Here is an 18,428-nt window from a genome sequence, read left to right as displayed (position 1 = left end):
TTCCCTCTTCTTCCTTAATGACTTCAATCTGTAAGAAAATCTTTCCAATTCTCAGTATAAAATTTCACTCTATTAGTTTCCCATCCCATATCATAGAGCTGCCTTGATTTTTTGTTGTGGTATTTTTGGGGTTTAGCAAATTGTCATCTGATTTCAGTGGCCTTCAAATTTGGTGACTGCTTTGCTATGGCTTTCTAATTGCTCTTTCCCTCAAAGCAGTATTGCAGAAACAAACCTGTTGTACAGCAGTGAGCTTCATTAAAACACACATACCCAATTCCAGGGTCAAAACGAAGTTTGGATGATTCATAGCAAATATCTGAAGACTCAACTAAAAGCTGAACATCTGTCTTCCTTCCTGAGTCTTGTGGTGGGAAAGTCATGTTTGACCATGTAACTAAATATATCATAAAGCATATTCACAAGGGGGCAAGTTAAAATACTTAAATACTAACTCTGGTTTTTGCTGACTTTGCTGCTTGTCCTTTTAATATCAGTAACAAATGTTTTGCTGAATGTTTTGGCTTAATTTCCTTGGCTTTTGAATTAGAGAGCTGAAATATAATCTCTAATGCCTTCCTAAGTTTACAGCATTTGAACACAGAATTTTGGTATTTGTATGTAACAATTAACTACAGGAAAAGCAAAAGAAACAAGATTTACGGACTGACCACTAGAGGAAGCTAAATATTATCTGGTCTTGTGTGGATATATTTGGTTAATTGCATTTTACAGGTAGGATATTGTAAAAATATATCTAGAATTGCAAAATATGTGGATTTCTCATAATGACTGCTTCAGTTGAGTGGTTGAAGCTTGTCTCTGCCACTTGGAAATGTTTTTTAAGCTGTCTTGTGTGGGTTAGGATTGAGTAGTAAATTCTTCCTTAACATTAAAGGTAGTCTAACTGACAGCAGTCATCGGAAGTCAAAAAAAAAAAAAAAAAAAACCCAACAACCCAAAAAAACCCAAAAAGCAACAACCAAAAAACCCCACCCAAAACCTGGGATTTTCTACTTCTCTGTTAAACTTATAATCCTGCTTCAGCTGGTGCAGGACAGAGACATGGTTTTTCAGCTTTGAGGCAGACTTTTGTAGGCTGGAGGATATTCTCATGGGAAAGCAGCCATTGTAGAGAAGAAATTCACTGTTCCTCCAGAAGAAAGGCTTATATGATGTAACATGTATGTATGCAAAGTTGGATACTGCTAGATTCTTTGAAGATTATGGTAGAGGACAAAGGCATGGAGAATGCAAGCTTTCAATAGTTCACAGTTTATCCAGATTTTCGTAAGACCAACAAAAAACCCTCCAGATAACATCAAGATTAACTGCTGCATAAGATTAATTCTTTCTGCCTGCTAGAGAGAGATGTTAGGGAGCTAATAACATTTTTCTGACAATTTTATAGGAAGGTTTGTCTGGCAGCCTAAGTGTATAAATGCTATGGGTTTTGCTCTTGAGTTGTTGGCCAGCTTGTAACTGGTAATAGCTACACATTTTCAGTGTTCACTGTAAAATAAACGTTTCTAGGCTCACAGACTTCATGTTCTTCCACCGTAATTAGAGGAATGTTGATTTATACTATATTAAAACATTGCTGGGTCTTAGCTTTTTTTTTTTTTTTCACAGTAGCCATGTTTTGTTTACTTTGTGCCTTTGTGTAGGACAGCAACCGCAGAAATAGTTACATACTGACTGAAGTGAGTGACTTCCATGTGGTATGATTGCTAATATTTCTGGGGTTGGTCTTAGATGTTGCCTGTCAGCACTTCTGTGATCTGAAGATGTCTAGACAAACTGTATTCTCAAAAATTAGCAAACTGCCAGATACAACACATGTAATGTAGCAATTTTGGTGTCAACCTTTTTTTCAGCTCTCTTTGTTTTTATCCTGTAGCAAGAGGTGTAAGTGGTTCAAATGGACAGGATTTCAAACCACAAATATCCAGACAGTTATCGTTTCGAATCTCTGAAAGTGTGATCTCAGAGGCATCATTACCAGTCCAGTTCAGGGTTAGATTATTTTCTAGAACTAATACTTAACATGGCTGTGTGAAAATAAATTTTGGGAAAACATCCAGTCTTTACTGAATACCATGGAAATGTCATGCTATATGTTGTAGTATGTATTTGAAAGGGTCTTTTCTCATTGTCAAGGCTTCAAAAATTTCTAATTCTGATGTGTCTAAACACTGAAAATTTTAGCTTGACAAACTGTTGTGAAGAACTGTATTGGGGTATACAGACAGTATAGTTCTGGGTTTACCTGTTTCTTCATTCATCTTAGTATCTTGAGGCAGAATGCTGAAAAGGTAATGTTGATTTAGCTGCTGGATTTTGTGGAGTGCATAGTTTGAGTTTTGTGGGTTTGGGGGTGGGTGGCAAATTTTTTTTTTGATACATCCAACTATTATGCTCTGTTAGGTTCAAAACAATTTAGAAATGTATTATGCATACACATGTAATTAATTTTACAAAAACTTAGTATCTGTGCTAGATTTTCTTGGAGTTTTCTTACTAATACTGGGAATAATCCCTGTTCCCAAAGGGTAAACAGTAGTGAAGAAATGAAATGAAGATTAGACTATCCTGGCTAATGGAGAGGCTTTAAAGTAAGTTGCATCAGTTTGACTCAAAATTCGTAAAAACAATAATTTACAGAATGGTTTAATGGGTTTTCTTTTTTGTGGCAAAGACTACTGTTCAGAAAACTTATCAGAAAGGTTATTTAAACTAAAGAGCCTTGTCAGTGCTTTCAGTTAATGAACTATTAAGTAGCTATTTTTATAAACGTAGTGATTCACTTGGAAAAGTGAATGTCTACAAATAATTCTAAGCCTGCTCTACGTGCCACCAAAATCAATAGGGTACAGATCAAGCCTATAGAGAGAGTGGGTTTTTTTAATCACCTCTAGATCCAATATGTTCAGTATGCAATTAAGAGGACATTTTCAAACTACGGACCATGAAATATGCACCCAACATCTGAAAGACAAGCTGTGCTTTTTATGGTTTATGCATCAATACCATTAGCAAATTAGTCATTCTGTTGAAGTTAGACTAGTGTCTCCACCCACACTTATGTTAGCCCTAGAGGGTTAAACTAAGCTTTCATTAGAGTGAACCAGACACTTGCATAGAAAAATAATGGATTTAAAAGAAAGCACTCTTTCTTTCTTTCTTTTTTTTAAGTCTTATCTTTCAGAGAATTGTGTGTTTAATGTGTTCATCTCCTCAAGATCTGGATGAGGATATGACAGGAAATGGACAATGTATGTTCATGTACATAACTTGTGAGCTCTCTGCTACCAATAAAAATAAAAATACAAAGCCCCCCTTCCTCCTCCTTTTTTTCCTTTTTTCCTTCATCATGGAATACCGTAATGTATGTAAATGTGCACCAGTAAGGAAAGAACACATTTATTTGATTAATTGCATCAAGCTAAGATTTTTTTTTATGCTTCCCCCCCTCCCTGTACTGTTTTTTGAATGGCTTGTCATTCAGCTGGAAGGTTGGCAAATTAGATTACCTGTTCAAAAGCTACATTAAAATACAATGCAAAATGCTTTAACCAGAACGAAACATAACTTTATCCTAATTCTTTCTAAAAATTATGAATGTATGTAATCATAGTTACACATAGTAACAGTAAACAAATTCTAACTGTTAAAGTTGAAAAAGGAACAAGGTACTAATGAGTGGAATTACAAACATACACTTGATCACTAACACTCCAAGTTCCTCCAGTAATCGTAGCAAACGAGAAGGATTTGCAAGTTTAGGCAAGTGAAGTTTTAACTTTGCTAGTTTATTGCAAAGTTTCTGCTCCTTTATCTTCATCCATTCCAATTTTCCTTTTCTCTTGAAAATCAAGGGAGGCTTGTTTGCAGTTCAGTTACTGAAAATGCTGGTCCTTTAACAGAGCAAACACTTGTAGAGCAGAATCTGGCTGTGATTACCAGAGGCCATAATACAAAAGTAGGTTAAAGAGTTCACACCTTGTCGCTTCATTCCTATGCTGTGGTTCACCAGTGGTAACAGCAGGTTGTCAGCTTGAGTTAGGAACTGATGGGGTATATATCTTTGTATTGTGATGGACTCTCCTGAGGTCTTTGAAATTTCTCTTTCCACTAAACAGTCTCTCTGATGAAGTCTTTCGCTGCCTTCTTCAGAAGGCTTTCATACGTGTGGTGATTTGTCATGCATCTCCCAGAATTGTATGTCTTGCAGTAGTTGCCCTGAAGAGCAACCAGGGATTCTCTGACCAACCAGGAGCATATCAGGTGACAAATTCTCAAAGTCATGTTCCCGAACTCTGCAATGAGTCTAACTGTGTAGAAAATTGATTTGGAAATAACTGAATGAGAAAGGAACAGGGGTAGGTAAATGGATGAGCAGCTGTGGTAATTGGAAAGAAAGGAGAATGTAACAGCCATGAAGAATAATGAGCGCAAGACCACCAGGAAAGACTAGGGCAGCTTAAAATGCATCTGCACATATATTCCTAAGGCGCAAAGCTTAAAGTGAAATACAGAGTTTTGACTGAAGCTGGGAAGCTGACGTTCAGAAGGGTCATTTGGCTTTCAGCAAAAGGCCCTAATTCTCTGTGTTTCAGAGAATTTCTCTATCTCTGTGTTTGGACTCCTGCTAAGAGGTTACTCTGTAATGAAAAACTGTCCTAAATGTTTAGACACATGCATACATATGTTTTTATACCTCAAAACATTCTAGCCAGACTATTCTTCTTGGAGAGCATCAACTTAGGCCAGCTTGCTTTAAAATGAAGCTGCATTTTAGCTGGTTAAGAAAAAAAAAAATTGAAATAGCTTGTGTTTTGACAGTGGGGTTTAACTTAGACACTCAGAAAAGGCACAGTTAGAAGATCGAATATTTTTAGCTACCATGTAACACCCTGCTTAAATAAACTGGCTACTCTGGCAGGTTACCTTTTCTTGAAATCAAATGAGTGCTCACAAGGCTTATTTTTGTTCTTTCTGTTTATTTTGTTTCTTACTTGTGTATATTGGAATGGCAGAAAAAATATGTGGGGTGAGAGGCAGACGGGTGAAATATGTGGGAATAATTTTATTGTCCAAGCCAGTAAATCTTTATGGTAAAAGCTGTTGAGCTGCTTAGGAATGGTAGACACTTGATAAAATTTGTGATGTGGAAAATGGCTACTTGTGACTACATTTACGATACTCCCTGATTCAGAAATGAATCGGTAGCAATCCATTTGGCCATGTTTTAAAGCCCTGAAGAGAGCATCAAATGGAAGTAATCTAGAGATCATTTATATACGAAACAAAAAGGCTTTTGTGGAGTGATTATTTTGCTTCTCTCTCCCAGTGTTAGACCTGCTAGGTTAGTTGTGTATGATACCATTCATTCAGACTGTTTTGATAAAGTTACGGTGATACTCAAAGGAATTTAAAAAAAAATACTGGTTTATATCTTTTCATGACTTCCGTATGCAAAATGAGGTCAGGAAAGGTATTGTGGATGTTTGATTTGTTGTCTTCAGTGCTAAGTTGCAAGACTGTCAAGTGTAGTCTTCCCTGGCCTTGTTTTTTTTAAAAAAAACAAATGTGTTGCCAATCTCATAGGTCAGGAAATCTCCCCTATGTTATGGGATGGTAAGTTATGGTTTTCATTATGGGTTTATCTAGATTAGGGTCATGTATTATCAGTGTATATTCCTAATACAGATACGTTGTTCTGTACTATTTAACATTTTGCAGGGCAAGTTGTATGAGTGCAAGACTAATCTCGGCATTGGTGGTGTATTTGAGAGTATTTCCAATGTTTTTTTCTCCCCTCCTCACTTTAACATCTTATGAGTTATTTTCACTGAAAAGAGCAGGATATCAGAAAAAAATCTGGAACAGAGAACCAGTTTGGAAACACCTAGAAGAACACAGAGGTTTTGTCTTTGCCACTGTAAGAGACCTTTGTAGATTGGGAGAAGTTTGTCTTTGGTGTTTTGACTCAGTTTTGTGTGATGCCGTAGGAGGGAGAGTAGGGAAATACAATCCTGATGAGACTACAGTAATGTGAATCTCAAACTACTTTATAATTGTACTCAAAGTGTATTTGTTAGTAATTCAGTATCAGAAAGGGAGGTAGAATCAATGATGTTCTATAATAGGATCTGTTGTGTCTGCATCTGCTCAGTATTTATATTAATGAGCTGGATAATAGAATAGAAGTTACACTTTGGTTACATGTCATGGAATCATAGAATACCAGGTTGGAAGGGACCTCAAGGATTATCTGGTCCAAGTCCAACCTTTCTTGTCAAAAGCATGGTCTAGGCAAGATGGCTCAGCACCCTGTCCAGCGGGATCTTAAAAGTATCCAATATTGGGGAATCCACCACTTCCCTGGGGAGATTATTCCAATGGCTTATTGTTCTCATTGTGAAAAATACTCCTTTTGTGTCCAATTGGAATCTCCCCAGGAGTAACTTGTACCTATTACCCCTCATCTTTTCCATGTGAATCCTTGTGAAAAGGGAGTCTCCATAATCTTTGTAGCCACCCTTTAAGTACTGGAACGTGGTGATAAGGTCTCCCCTAAGCCTTATTTTCTCAAGACTGAACAAGCCAAATTCTCTCAGCCTCTCCTCATATGGCAGGCTTCCCAGTCCTTTGATCATCTTTGTGGCCCTTCTCTGGACCCTCTCCAACCTGTCCACATCTTTCTGTACAGTGGGGACCAAAACTGAACACAGTATTCCAGGTGTGGCCTGACGAGCGTTGAGTAGAGTGGGATAATGACTTTGTCTCTGCTCGTGGTGCTCTGGTTGATGCAACCCAGCATCCTGTTGGCTGTCTTTGCCAATGCAGCACACTGTTCCTCATATAGAGCTTGTTATCCATGAGGGCTCCTAGGTGCCTTTCCACAGTGCTGCTCTCCAGCCAGGTAGATCCCAGCCTGTGCTGCACTCACAGAATCACAGAATGTTAGGGGTTGGAAGGGACCTCAAAAGATCGTCTAGTCCGACCCCCCTGCCAGAGCAGGACCACCTAGAGTAGCTCATACAGGAACGTGTCCAGGTGGATTTTGAATGTCTCCAGAGAAGGAGACTCCACAATCTTTCTGGGCAGCCTGTTCCAGTGCGCTGTCACCCTCACAGTGAAAAAGTTTTTCCTTATGTTAATGTGGAACCTCCTGTGCTCCAGCTTGCACCCGTTGCCCCTTGTCCTGTCATTGGCCACCACTGAGAAGAGCCCAGCTCCACCCTCCTGACACTCGCCCTTTACGTATTGATAAACATGAATGAAGTCACCCCTCAGTCTCCTCTTCTCCAAGCTAAAGAGACCCAGCTCCCTCAGCCTTTCATCATGAGGGAGATGTTCCACCCCCTTCATCATCTCTGTGGCTCTGCGCTGGACTCTTTCAAGCAGTTCCCTGTCCTTGAACTGAGGGGCCCAGAACTGGACACGCTATTCCAGATGCGGTCTCACCAGGATTATGTTTTCCTAGGTGCGAGACCTTACACTTGTCCTTATTGAACTTTGTAAGGTTCTTGTTAGCCCGCTCTTCCAGGCTATACAGGCCTTCCTGCAGGGTGGCTCTCCCTTCTGAAGTGTCCACTTCCTCACTCAGTTTGGTATCATTAGCAAACTTCATCAGGGCACACTTGATCAAATCCTCACAATCACTTATGAAGATATTAAACAGTTGGGCCCAATATCGATCCCTGGAAGATCTCACTTGTGACAGGTTGCCAGTTTGAAAAAGATGCATTTGCAGACAACGAAACTAAGAGACATTGCATGGACAGAGGACAAGGTGAAATTTCAAAATGAGTATGACAAATTGCAAAGATAGTCTGAAAAACACCAAATAAAACTCAGCAGTGGCAAGTGCAAGGATGTATATGCGTTCAAGGATATTATGTTACGCAAATAATCTGGAGCAGTTGCTTAAGGGGAGAGGGTTTGAAAAAGATGTCAGGGTTATAGTAGTTTTTGAATATAAGACATTCTTGTTGTGAAAAGCAAAATTGCCATACTAAGATACAGAAACCACCAATGCGGTGTATGAAATAATCTTTCTACTCAAGTTAGCATTAGTGAGGCTTCAGCTGTAACGCTGTGTCAGGTTGGTTATCCTACTTGAGAGGTATGTAATGAACTAGGGAAAACTCAGAGTAGAGCAAAAAGACCAGACATTGAGCAACTGCATTCTAGGAGGAAAAAAAATTACAAAAATAGGGCTCAAAAGAAGATTACCTCTGGTGGGTTTCACATATCTGTATCTTCTTCAGAAAAGGAAAGAAATAGCCTGTTGCTGAGGTTCATGGAGAACTTGGCAATAAGTAATAGCCTTAAATTGCAGAAAGGAAAAAAAAGTTAGATGAAAAACTATTCTAATGGTAGCAATAATCAGAGAACTAAATTGCCTGGGAAGATTGTAAAAGCTCTAAAACTGCAAACCTTGAAAACAGTCTACAAATACCTCAAATGGCATAGGTAAAGTTGGTAAGGTTGGACATGCATTGAGTCATGGATACAGAGACCAGAGGACCACCTGCCACGCCTTCCAGACTCTTCTCTGCAGCTTCTGTGACATGTGAGGCGTGCAGCAGAGTAACATTCTGAACTAGACAAAAACCATAGCGCTCTGGAATGAACCTCCTTGCAAAATGCAGTTCAGCAGCACAGAAGCTTGCAAGTTCCTTTAGCTGTGCTGTGGATATGGAGTTTATTAGTAAATGAAGCGGGGAGGGGGGAGTTGTCCATTGAAAGAAGAACGAAGTGTTGTTAGAGCCCTGAATCAGAAGGTTGGTGTGCTTGTTTCCCTTTTGTAAGCACATTGCTTCCCTCTGTGTGTTGGATAAGAATAGATGTGGTTTAGTTATGCAACTAAGATTTCAGCATGGCTTTCAGGTAGAGTTCTTGAAAGGTAAATAATCTTTTTCTGTGGGTACATAAATATAGTAAACTTAAGTGCAAGAGCGTGTATTTTGCATAGAGGAATCTTTTGGTAGCAATTCTGACAAATTCTGTTGGACGTCTTTCAAAGAGACACTGTATACATCCTGATGAAATTTGACAGTGTGACCTTTTCGTATGGGACAGAGGGAGCTTTTACTGATGAGACTTGACACTTTTTTCAAACACACTAACAAAGATCGCAGACCCTTTAAAAGTGTGTTCCCAGAGATGTGGATCAACTTATTAGTAGCTTTACTGTGCACTGCTGTGTCTCACCATATAGGCAAGACTGGCGCTATATATGTATTTGCTAAGGTTTCTTTTCAAGAGTGTATACAGATACACACAGAGCTGTTGCAGCAGAAATGCTAATTTCATATATCAAAATTTCTTGAGTTTTTTTCTATCGCAAATGGCTCGTTTTATGCTTTTCAAAACAGTTGTATATCAGTAGGTAGGATTCATAATCTTCAACACTTTTTCTTGTAGTTCTGAAACTTTATTCAGAATCTAAGTGTAAAATGAGATACTTCTTTTGATTATTCAGTAGTATGTCAGTATAAATAGTTCTGCTGAATTTGTGATGTCATTTAAATAACAAATCATATTTATGCATTGACTTGAATTTAGTCATGAATTCTGAAGCATTGTGACCTGTTGATTAATATCATGGCGATAAGTGTTATGTGGGATACTGGAGTATGGGGGAAGAATGATGTGTTATTTTGGATTTAAAGGAGTTGACAGGATTCTGATGTGCTATCACTCTTCTACAAAAGAACTCTTTATTCTGCTTCTAAGAGGAAACACCTCTTTGGGAAGCACAGGGGAAGGTAAAGATTGCATATAGTGTGGAGGTATCTGTGCCTAACATTTGGTTACAAAACATTGTTCTAAAGCTGTTCTTGCTATGTTTTTTGAGTTACTCTGTTGACAGGGTTGTGGACAGTCTCAAGGTACTCAAATACAGACTTGAAAGGAGCCACACAATGACATCATTGCCATGAATAGTCTCCAATGGCAGGCTATGGTCTCTTGATCAGAGTCTCTGGTGTCAGTTTATGGATGGACATGTCAGTAGGAATTACTAGACAATTACCTTTTGTACTCTCTGTGGGTGAGGGGTGTATAATTTATATGTTCACCTTCTACCCTGGCCTTTAGAGGCAGGCTCTTTATTTGCAGGTGATGTTTTCATTATTGGGAAAGATTTTTGGAAACTGTGCATCATGGCATGTTATGATGATTCTCCAAGAGAGGTAGGGAAACACAAATCTGCCACGGTGTGATGAAGGCAAGGTAAAGTGTTTGTGGAAAGTGAGGGCAGCCTGTGAGCAGGAGAATGGATAACTCTGCAGAAGGTAATGGATAATCAGAGTCATTGGAGAGTCAAGTTCACATACTGTTCTTATGGTAGCTGTCATTTTTCATAATTAAATTCAATCTAAATGGATGCAGAGTTATTACTGGAATTCAAATCTACCTAATGCAATTAATTTATCCTGACCCGTTTCACGAGAGAGATTTGGGATCTTTGGGCTAATAATCCTTACTGACCCCTGAGAACAGTTGCAGCTGTTCTCTGCATTTTGTGCAGAAGAATTGTGATTGACGCTGTAAAATTACTCCCTTGCCAACATGCCAGAGACTGCAGTTGTATTTCACATGTATCTGCTGACAATCCCACAGGCTGATTGGTGACTGTCTCCTTGAAAAGGTGCTAGTTCCCTGTGCAGTCATGTGCTTTTTAAGCGAGGAAATCCATACAATATTCTTGTCGCTTTAGTTGTTGTAGGTCAAAACTGGCACCAAACTATGCTAGTTTTATAAATATAATGAGCTTTTGTTACTCTGTAGACTAGAGGTTCTTGGACCTGAAAATTTTATTTACACATAAAAATGTTACTTACAGTAATCCTTAGAGTTATCCTGAAGATGCCAGAGTAAAAGTTGGGAGAGGAAAGAAAGCTACAGCTCTTTCTTCATTTCCAAGTCTATAGGTGGTTGTGAACTGGTTCTTGCTGTTCAGATTTTTTTAGTATAGCTATTGGAACTGGAATATGTTACCTTTATAGTCCAATTCGGAATACTGTTCAGTGACTGCTTCCTTAGTATTCCCTTAATGATATGTGCAGGACTTAAAAAAGCTTTCAGAAAGAACCTGAAAGTAGGTTTGGAAAACGTTTGTGAGGAGGTGTTGGTGGTTGTTGCTGTTGCAGTTGTTTTTCACCCATGGAAGTGCGTCCGAAGTCTGATAGAAAGGACTAACTTAGTCTCCTGGAGTGTATCTTGTTTTGATGAGGTATGTAGTGATCTTCCCATCCTGTGGAAATATTTGAGGCTTCAACAGTTTTTGGCCATTCCGTTTTGGAATGCAGATAGGACTTTTAATTCCCACCACCTGCCTTCCAGGAAAAAAAGTGAATGAATCTGGGTGGAGGAGGAAAGAAGAGGGTGAGGTTCTTTAGTATGCTGAGAATGACTGTAGGGCCTCCTGAGTCAGATCTGAAGCAATGTGGCCTTACTGTGCTAAGATTTGAGGCAAGAAACATTGCTGTGTTGATCTTTTGTACTGCTGGCTTTCACTCCTAACCAGGTGCTGTCCATTTGCTTTAGAAGGCTTCTTACTGCACCTCTTACAGCTGTCCACATGCCCTTTTGTCAGCTCTGTTTCCTGGTCTGCTCCTGAATCCCTGTGGGTTGCTGGTAGATGTCCCTTGCCTGCACTAAAAAGTATGTTTCCAACCCTCCCTCCCTTTCTTTTTAGACATTCATTGCTGCTGGACCTTCCTTTCCCTGCCTTTGCTTTCCTCTAAGGGGATACAAGGGATTGTTCCTGTGATAAGGACAATCGCGTCAGTGGTTAAGCAGACTGCAGTGCCATCCTGCAGCAGTGGCAGTGACAGTCTCACTTGATGACAAGAGACAGTGCAAACTGCCTTGTGTGCATGACCTAGCTTAGGCTGGGCGTGAGGAACATGCGGGTGTCTTGCAACTCGCCAAGCTAGCTGGCATTGTTGTTGATACAGCATGCCTGGTTGTCTAAGCAGCTTTCAACATGGCAGAATAGATCCGCACCTGCATCCCTGTGGTGCTGTTGTACACATGGGTGTAAGTGGGAAATGGCAAGCGGCAAACACTTGCCCCCGCCTCTCGTGAATGTGTTTCCTGGAGGTGTCATGTGCCTGAGGCTTTACAAGTGGCTCTTGTTTCCCTGACTCTGAGCCCCCTGGCAGCACAGTAATGTGGGTGGTGTGTGTTCCCAGTCTCTGAAGGACCGAGGCAGCCTCCTCTTTGCTATTCAGCCTGACTTTTCGAATGTCACCTTCCCCATCCTGAAGTTCTGCCTCCGCATGTGATCATTCCACACTTCTACCATGACACTTTACTGCCAGTCTGTGATCAGTCCCGGGTGGTTCATGGAAAGAATGAAATGGTTAAAATATTTCAAACTTTTACTCTCAGGAGTTTCCTTTGTTTGCGTGTTTATTTTTGTTATTTCTCTGTTATTTAAGTCATTGAAGGTGCTGCCCACTGTGGCATTTCCCCATTATAGCCTCCTGCTCTTGCTACCATGATTTCATTTCTAGCCACAACTCGGTTATAGGCAGCCACCACCATTCTAACCACCCTTGTTGCCCAACCTGTTTCTATTGGTCACCTCAGCCTTTTCTTTGACAGAGGTAAGAAGCCATGTTTTAAAAACACATGATCACATATGTATACTTCCACACATATAAGCAATGTCTGAAGGGTGACAGCACACCATGCTGCCACTATTGAGGTTTTTTAATGCACTGTAGCGTGTGGTCGCAGGGCTTTAATCACAGGGCTGTGTGCTGAAAGCTGCAGGAACTTAGAGCTGCTATGTGATGCAGAAGTGCAGGGCTCAGCAGCAGAGCTTTCCGCTGAGACCTAGCAGGTGCTGCGGACCAGGTTGGCTCATCTGCTATCAGGATGCTGTCACCCTGCACCTCTGGATCCGTGCAGTTTAATATCATCCTACTTCCCCCCGCTTCATTTTAAACTTCATTACTTGGACCAAGTACAGCTTTCCAGTTTTACTCTAGAGTTTCAGAAGAATGCTGAGGGAAGTATCATAGCTCACACATTTAAAATCTTGACCAGTGAAAGCCTGTACTCTGCAGGCTTGCTTTATGTAGTGTTGGATAAAGCACTGTTCACAGTGCCGTTGGCTGCCATGTATGTTGTCAGTGCTGCCAGTCATGGAACTGAACAAGTAGGGGTGGCAACAAGCAGTCAGCAAAGGAAACGAGTATCTCTCTCTAGCTAGGAATAACTTGAATTTCTGGTGCATGCAAACAAGCAAAAATGCCATTTTCTCACCCACTCCCCTTTTTTCCCCCCATCTTTCTTTTTTACTTTTCTTCATGCTATGCCCAAGCTTTCTAATTGTAGGCCACTTCTAGAAACTGCACTGGTTTTGAAGCAGTGTTTTACTCTGGTTAAAACATTTTTCAGATCACTTACTGAAGTATTAATGGTAGAATAATGAGTGCTTAGCTTCCTGTGTACCAGCAGATGATTTCTCAACATAATTTAATTTTGCCTGAAGTACAATCTTTATAACAATGGATACCTGATCATATATTCACTTCTCGGTACCCCTGGAGACAAATTTCATGCTGACCATTCAAATGAGTATTATCATGCAAGTACTAACAAGACTGACTGGGAATAACTAAGTTGTGTGTAGGCGTGAGAACCATAATGATTCTGATAAATTCCCACGTTACAACCCAACCCACTTGATTTGATTCAGTACTTATTTAATGGGAGCATGGTGATCTAAGAGGAATTTTTCTTGATACTGTTTTGCCTCATGGAAACTATGTAAGAGCTATTTGTAGTAATGGTAATTTACTATTATGTATTTAGATCTGGAGTGGTGGTAAGGGAGGGAAATCAAGTTTAATAACCAGGAGCATTATTTTGTCTTCATTTCATTGAGGGGGTTCTTAAAACTTGGGAGACCTTCCAGAGCTATATGATAAACTTTTGGATTAATGGGATAAACTGCTACCCTTGTCATTTTCCTTATCTATATAGAGTTATGCATACCTCTGTGATGGATTACTTATGTATAGACAGGATTATAAAACATTTTCCATCTCGGTTGCCTCTAGTATCTTCAGGCTATGTATCTAGTTCCAGTCTCAGTACAGATAATTAAGCCCCCAGGCAAACCCAACTAGGATTATTTTATTTTAAAATACACTCCAAAACTCATGGTTGTTCATATGGTATCTTTTATATTCCTTTGTTCCTGTTTTTCTTTAACTTAGCTTTGTGCTTGATGGAACCTTAAAAGTGTGAAATAGAAGAAGAGTTTGGAAGCAGTAGAATACCTTCCTTATATTATATGGCTCTCTAAAAATGACATCAATAAAAATTTAATCTCTAAAAATGACATCAATAAAAATTTAATCTCTGTGCCTTGAAACTGTTTTATGATTCTACTCTGATGTTTGTTTGTTTTTCTTCTCTATTTCAGGCCAAACAAACAAAATAGCCAAGGAGGCAGCCAATAGGTGGACTGGTGTGTATGCATTTCTGTTGCTTAATACAGCTTCACACTAGAGCAATTTCAGTAAAAGACCTACGCGTTGTTAAGAATTTTAAATTTTATTAAGATTTAATGTAAAAACATGCAGAAATATATTTTGCTTATAAATTATGATGATTCAAAAAAAGGAAGACCTTTTCTCAGTTTAGTTACTGAACGTACTTCACCTCACATAACGTATTTGTTCTTCTGGTGCTATCTTACATACTATGTTAAAACCTGCAGCTCATTTTCTTGGTTGAGTTAAAATTCCTTAAGATGAGGAAAACATTAGTAGAAAGAGACCAGAAATGGTGGCATCCAGGTATTCAGAAAGTTTAATTCTTCTTTTCTGAATTTTCATCTGTTTCTAAAGAGTAGAATGCTTTGTGGAGCCTTATTGCTGCTACTATATGATGGATGCTAATATAAAGTAGGTAATTCTAAAACTAATTCATCAGCTTTGACATGCAGGAAGAATGGTGCACAGTTTTGAGGAAGGTTATTGTGATAACACGTGTGTGGAAGTTTAATTTAATTTTCTGTTGTTGCTTAGCTTTGCTATATTGCTATATATTTCCATTTTGCAGAGCAAGCAATATGTATGTCCTTACTTTTTAAAAATTATTTAGAATATTGTTTGTAACTTTTTTGTTTAGAATTCATCTACTACTGATAGACTGCTCACTATCATGGGTTATGTCGTAGTCTTTTGACTATTGTTATTTTATATCTTCATTTGCACTGGATTCATGGCATATGGGGAAAAAAGTTATGTATTTGAAAACTGGGAGTGCTGTTGTCAGGGCTTTCTACTGTTGATGACAGGCTGTCATTGTCAAGGTCTTGAGAGAGGTAAAGGAACTATGCTGCAGCCTGTAGAAAGTACTTTCCTGTTTAATTAGACAATTAGGTTATGTGCTGTAGCATATTTTTAACGTTCAAACAAAATGTATGTTATTGGAACAAATGCATGCAGGACTAGAAAGGACCTTATAGTTCATTTAAATCTGATTTTTGCAGTTGTAGACAGTCATGCAGTAGAGGTCTAGTTGAAAAAGGACCTGTAAAATACTTGTTATGCATATTCACACTTACCTCATCACTCTATAGCAGGCTTACGCTGTAATTGTAGCTTTCAGTCTTCTTATAGAAGAGGAGCAAGAAAAGATAAAGGTAACCTCTAAAAAGTAAGACACATTTTACTTAGTACCAAGTAAAAGCATGTCACTAGCAAAAGCCTCCTGTTTTCTGTTCTAAATCTACTTAGTAATGATGTTCCTCACTTTTTCATATACACAGAGAACACAAACTGAAGGATTTTGTGGTAGCCAAGACTATAATTAATGCTTTCCTAAACATTAAAAACTGAATGTTTTTCATTCTGTTTACAGATAACATCTTTTCAATAAAGTCCTGGGCCAAACGTAAATTTGGATTTGAAGAGAGCAGAATTGACAAGAGTTTTGGAATCCCAGAAGATTTGGATTATATTGATTAGTGTTCAGCAGCTGAGGGCTGATACACTTGTACACAGTTTGTTAAATATTCTCAGCTGGCATGTAAATGGGTGTCTGAATCCTCTCCAAACAACTGACCACCCTTTAATTTGCAGGTTTTGGTAACACTAATAAAATTCTAAAAATATTTGCTTCATCTTTTTTTTTTTTTTTCTTTTTTTTTTCCCCTGGTACTTTCATAGGGACAGTAAATTGCTTGATGACTTTTGTGAGACAGACTAAGAATTAACAGGGTTTATAGGGAATAATTATCACAAAGTCCTGAGACTGGTTTTTACTCTTCTTTTGCTTAACTGGGAGTAGTAGCAAGAGCTAGAAGCTCCAGTGATTTATGTTTAAACACGTTGAAGACTTCAGAGTAGAAATAACGGTACAATATGGATTTCCCTCGTCTCGCTAATGAAATAGAAAAGAGGCATAATTAATGGAAAACAGTGAGACAGTAAGGATGTGAGTAGAAGGTCTGATTTCAAGTTGTTTTTATTGCATTGCTAGATATGCCTGTAAGTTTAGTAACAAAATTTTGTTTGTTGTTGGAAAATATTAGTTTATCAGAGCTAAATGTGTTCCAGTGAATGTACTGGATTTGACACTGAGAAAGCTTCCCTGGTCAATATTGTTACTATATAGGAGGGAGCAAGGAGCACCCATCCATCCATTCGCACCACAATTTGGGATGCTAATCTGCGATGCGAGAGACTAAATTCAATTTGCTATTCAAATTGATTTGAAGATGCTGAGCATCTTTGGGTTTATATACATTTTTCAATTTCAGACTAAAAAAAAGCAGCCAACCAAATTTCAGAATGTCTCATTTTTGTTTGGTGAAATTTCACAAGCGCCTCACTTTGTATCAGCTTCTGGTTTCTACCTCTGATCAGTGCGTGGCTACAGAAGTGGAGAGTACAGACTGGTCTTGTACCTCCTCACAGCTATGGATTGCAGGACAGCATTTCTGCTGTACAGCTCTGGAGGATATAAGCTTTACCTTTAGGAGGCAGGTGGGCCTGCTGCAAGGTAGATGCATGTATCGCTGGAAAGCAGCATTGCTGAAAAGGCGACATTTAGCTGCAGATACGCTCAGAAGCCTGTCTCCTGTGATCCTTCCAATTAAAAGTTTCCTAGCAGTTCAGTGTGTGTTAAAATCCAAGTATTTCAGATGTGCCTCTGGCTACTGTCATCCCATGTCTACGAAGACAGCAAAGTTATTGAGAAGATACTAAGTGGAAGATTTTCCTCTCACAGAGGTAGCGTAACAAGCTACCGAAGCAAACGTATGTGATGCCTGGCACATAGTAAAATGTCACTGTGCTTACAATTGCAATGGAGACATTTCCTTTTATGTGTTTGCAAAGATTTTACTCCTAAATCTTTAACATGTAACGTGTTACATAACTGAGTAACAGCTTACCAGTGGCTAACTGGTACCACCTTAATGAAGCTGGCAGCACTGAGCTGAATGCAGCATGTCTTATCAGGCCTGGCTTTTGCCCCGCGAATGGAGTGCTGTGCCCCAAGTGGTGGTGCCAAACCAAAGAACTGATGCACGTGCAGCTTGGGTGGTTATTCTTACTCTTGGATTTTGTGCTGTGAAACACTACAGAAAGAACTTTTTCTGTTGTTTGTGGAATATCTCTCTTAAGTGTTTTTTTTTCTTGATAATTTTTTTTTTTAATTAATCTATTCTGTACTACCTGACAGGTGTCAGAAGCTCCTTGGCACATCTTCATTTGAGAGCACATATCTGCCACACACAAGAGATGATGATGACTCAAAAGGCTTGTTCATATGAAGGAACATTGAGCATGTGAACTTAATGATGGTTCTTACCTCTTAGAATCACTTTGACGTGGCTGAACTTCTACTTGTCAAGGAGTCTTGGGTAATTTATGGCCTGGAGCAGTTAGTGCACCACAACTTCCTCTGGTACCTGTGGGCATGAGGGTTTCTTACCGGTTTCTACTGCTTTGCCCACTTTCCAAATTCAAGAAGGAAATGAAGATGACCAGCTATGTAAGTTTAGCTGAAATATTGTGGCTTCCTGTCTGTAGGGTGAAGCATTGTGGACTGTAATAAAACAGTGAAATACAATAAATAGCAACTAAATAACTCTACTTGAGGTAGACTTGCTTAGAGATGCCACAGTCAGCCAGCATAAGCAGTACCTTTACAATGTCAAACACAGCCCTCGTGCTTTGGATGCAAAACTTAAGTAGTTCAAGTGCAAGGAATTTCTAGCAATATAATTTTCTGTAGAATTTTGGTTTTGTTTTACAGAATAAAACACGTGCAGTCATGCACATTATTCCTCTAGTGGAGTTGATGTATTTCATGCTACCTTTCTCATGATTCTGCTTTTTTTTTAATGGAGATGACTTTCAATGGGAAAAGCA

The 18,428-nt window shown here is 39.1% G+C and overlaps 1 protein-coding gene across 1 annotated transcript in view; it reads left to right on the top strand.

The window, feature by feature from the left end:
* The window catches only part of MND1 (meiotic nuclear divisions 1), a 42,597-nt gene extending 26,581 nt beyond the window's left edge, over positions 1-16,016 (top strand). The window contains exons 8-9 of the mRNA XM_086464810.1: positions 14,465-14,509; positions 15,910-16,016. Coding sequence (XP_086320936.1) covers positions 14,465-14,509; positions 15,910-16,016 — 152 coding nt within the window. The remainder of the gene's footprint in view (positions 1-14,464; positions 14,510-15,909) is intronic.
* The last annotated feature ends 2,412 nt before the right edge of the window (positions 16,017-18,428 follow it).

The sequence above is a fragment of the Leptosomus discolor genome, chromosome 4 (genome assembly GCF_034619465.1).
Source record: "Leptosomus discolor isolate bLepDis1 chromosome 4, bLepDis1.hap2, whole genome shotgun sequence".
NCBI lineage: Eukaryota > Metazoa > Chordata > Aves > Leptosomiformes > Leptosomidae > Leptosomus > Leptosomus discolor.
The sequence above is the reverse complement of the archived record's forward strand: the minus strand, read 5'-3'. Positions and strand labels throughout refer to the sequence as shown.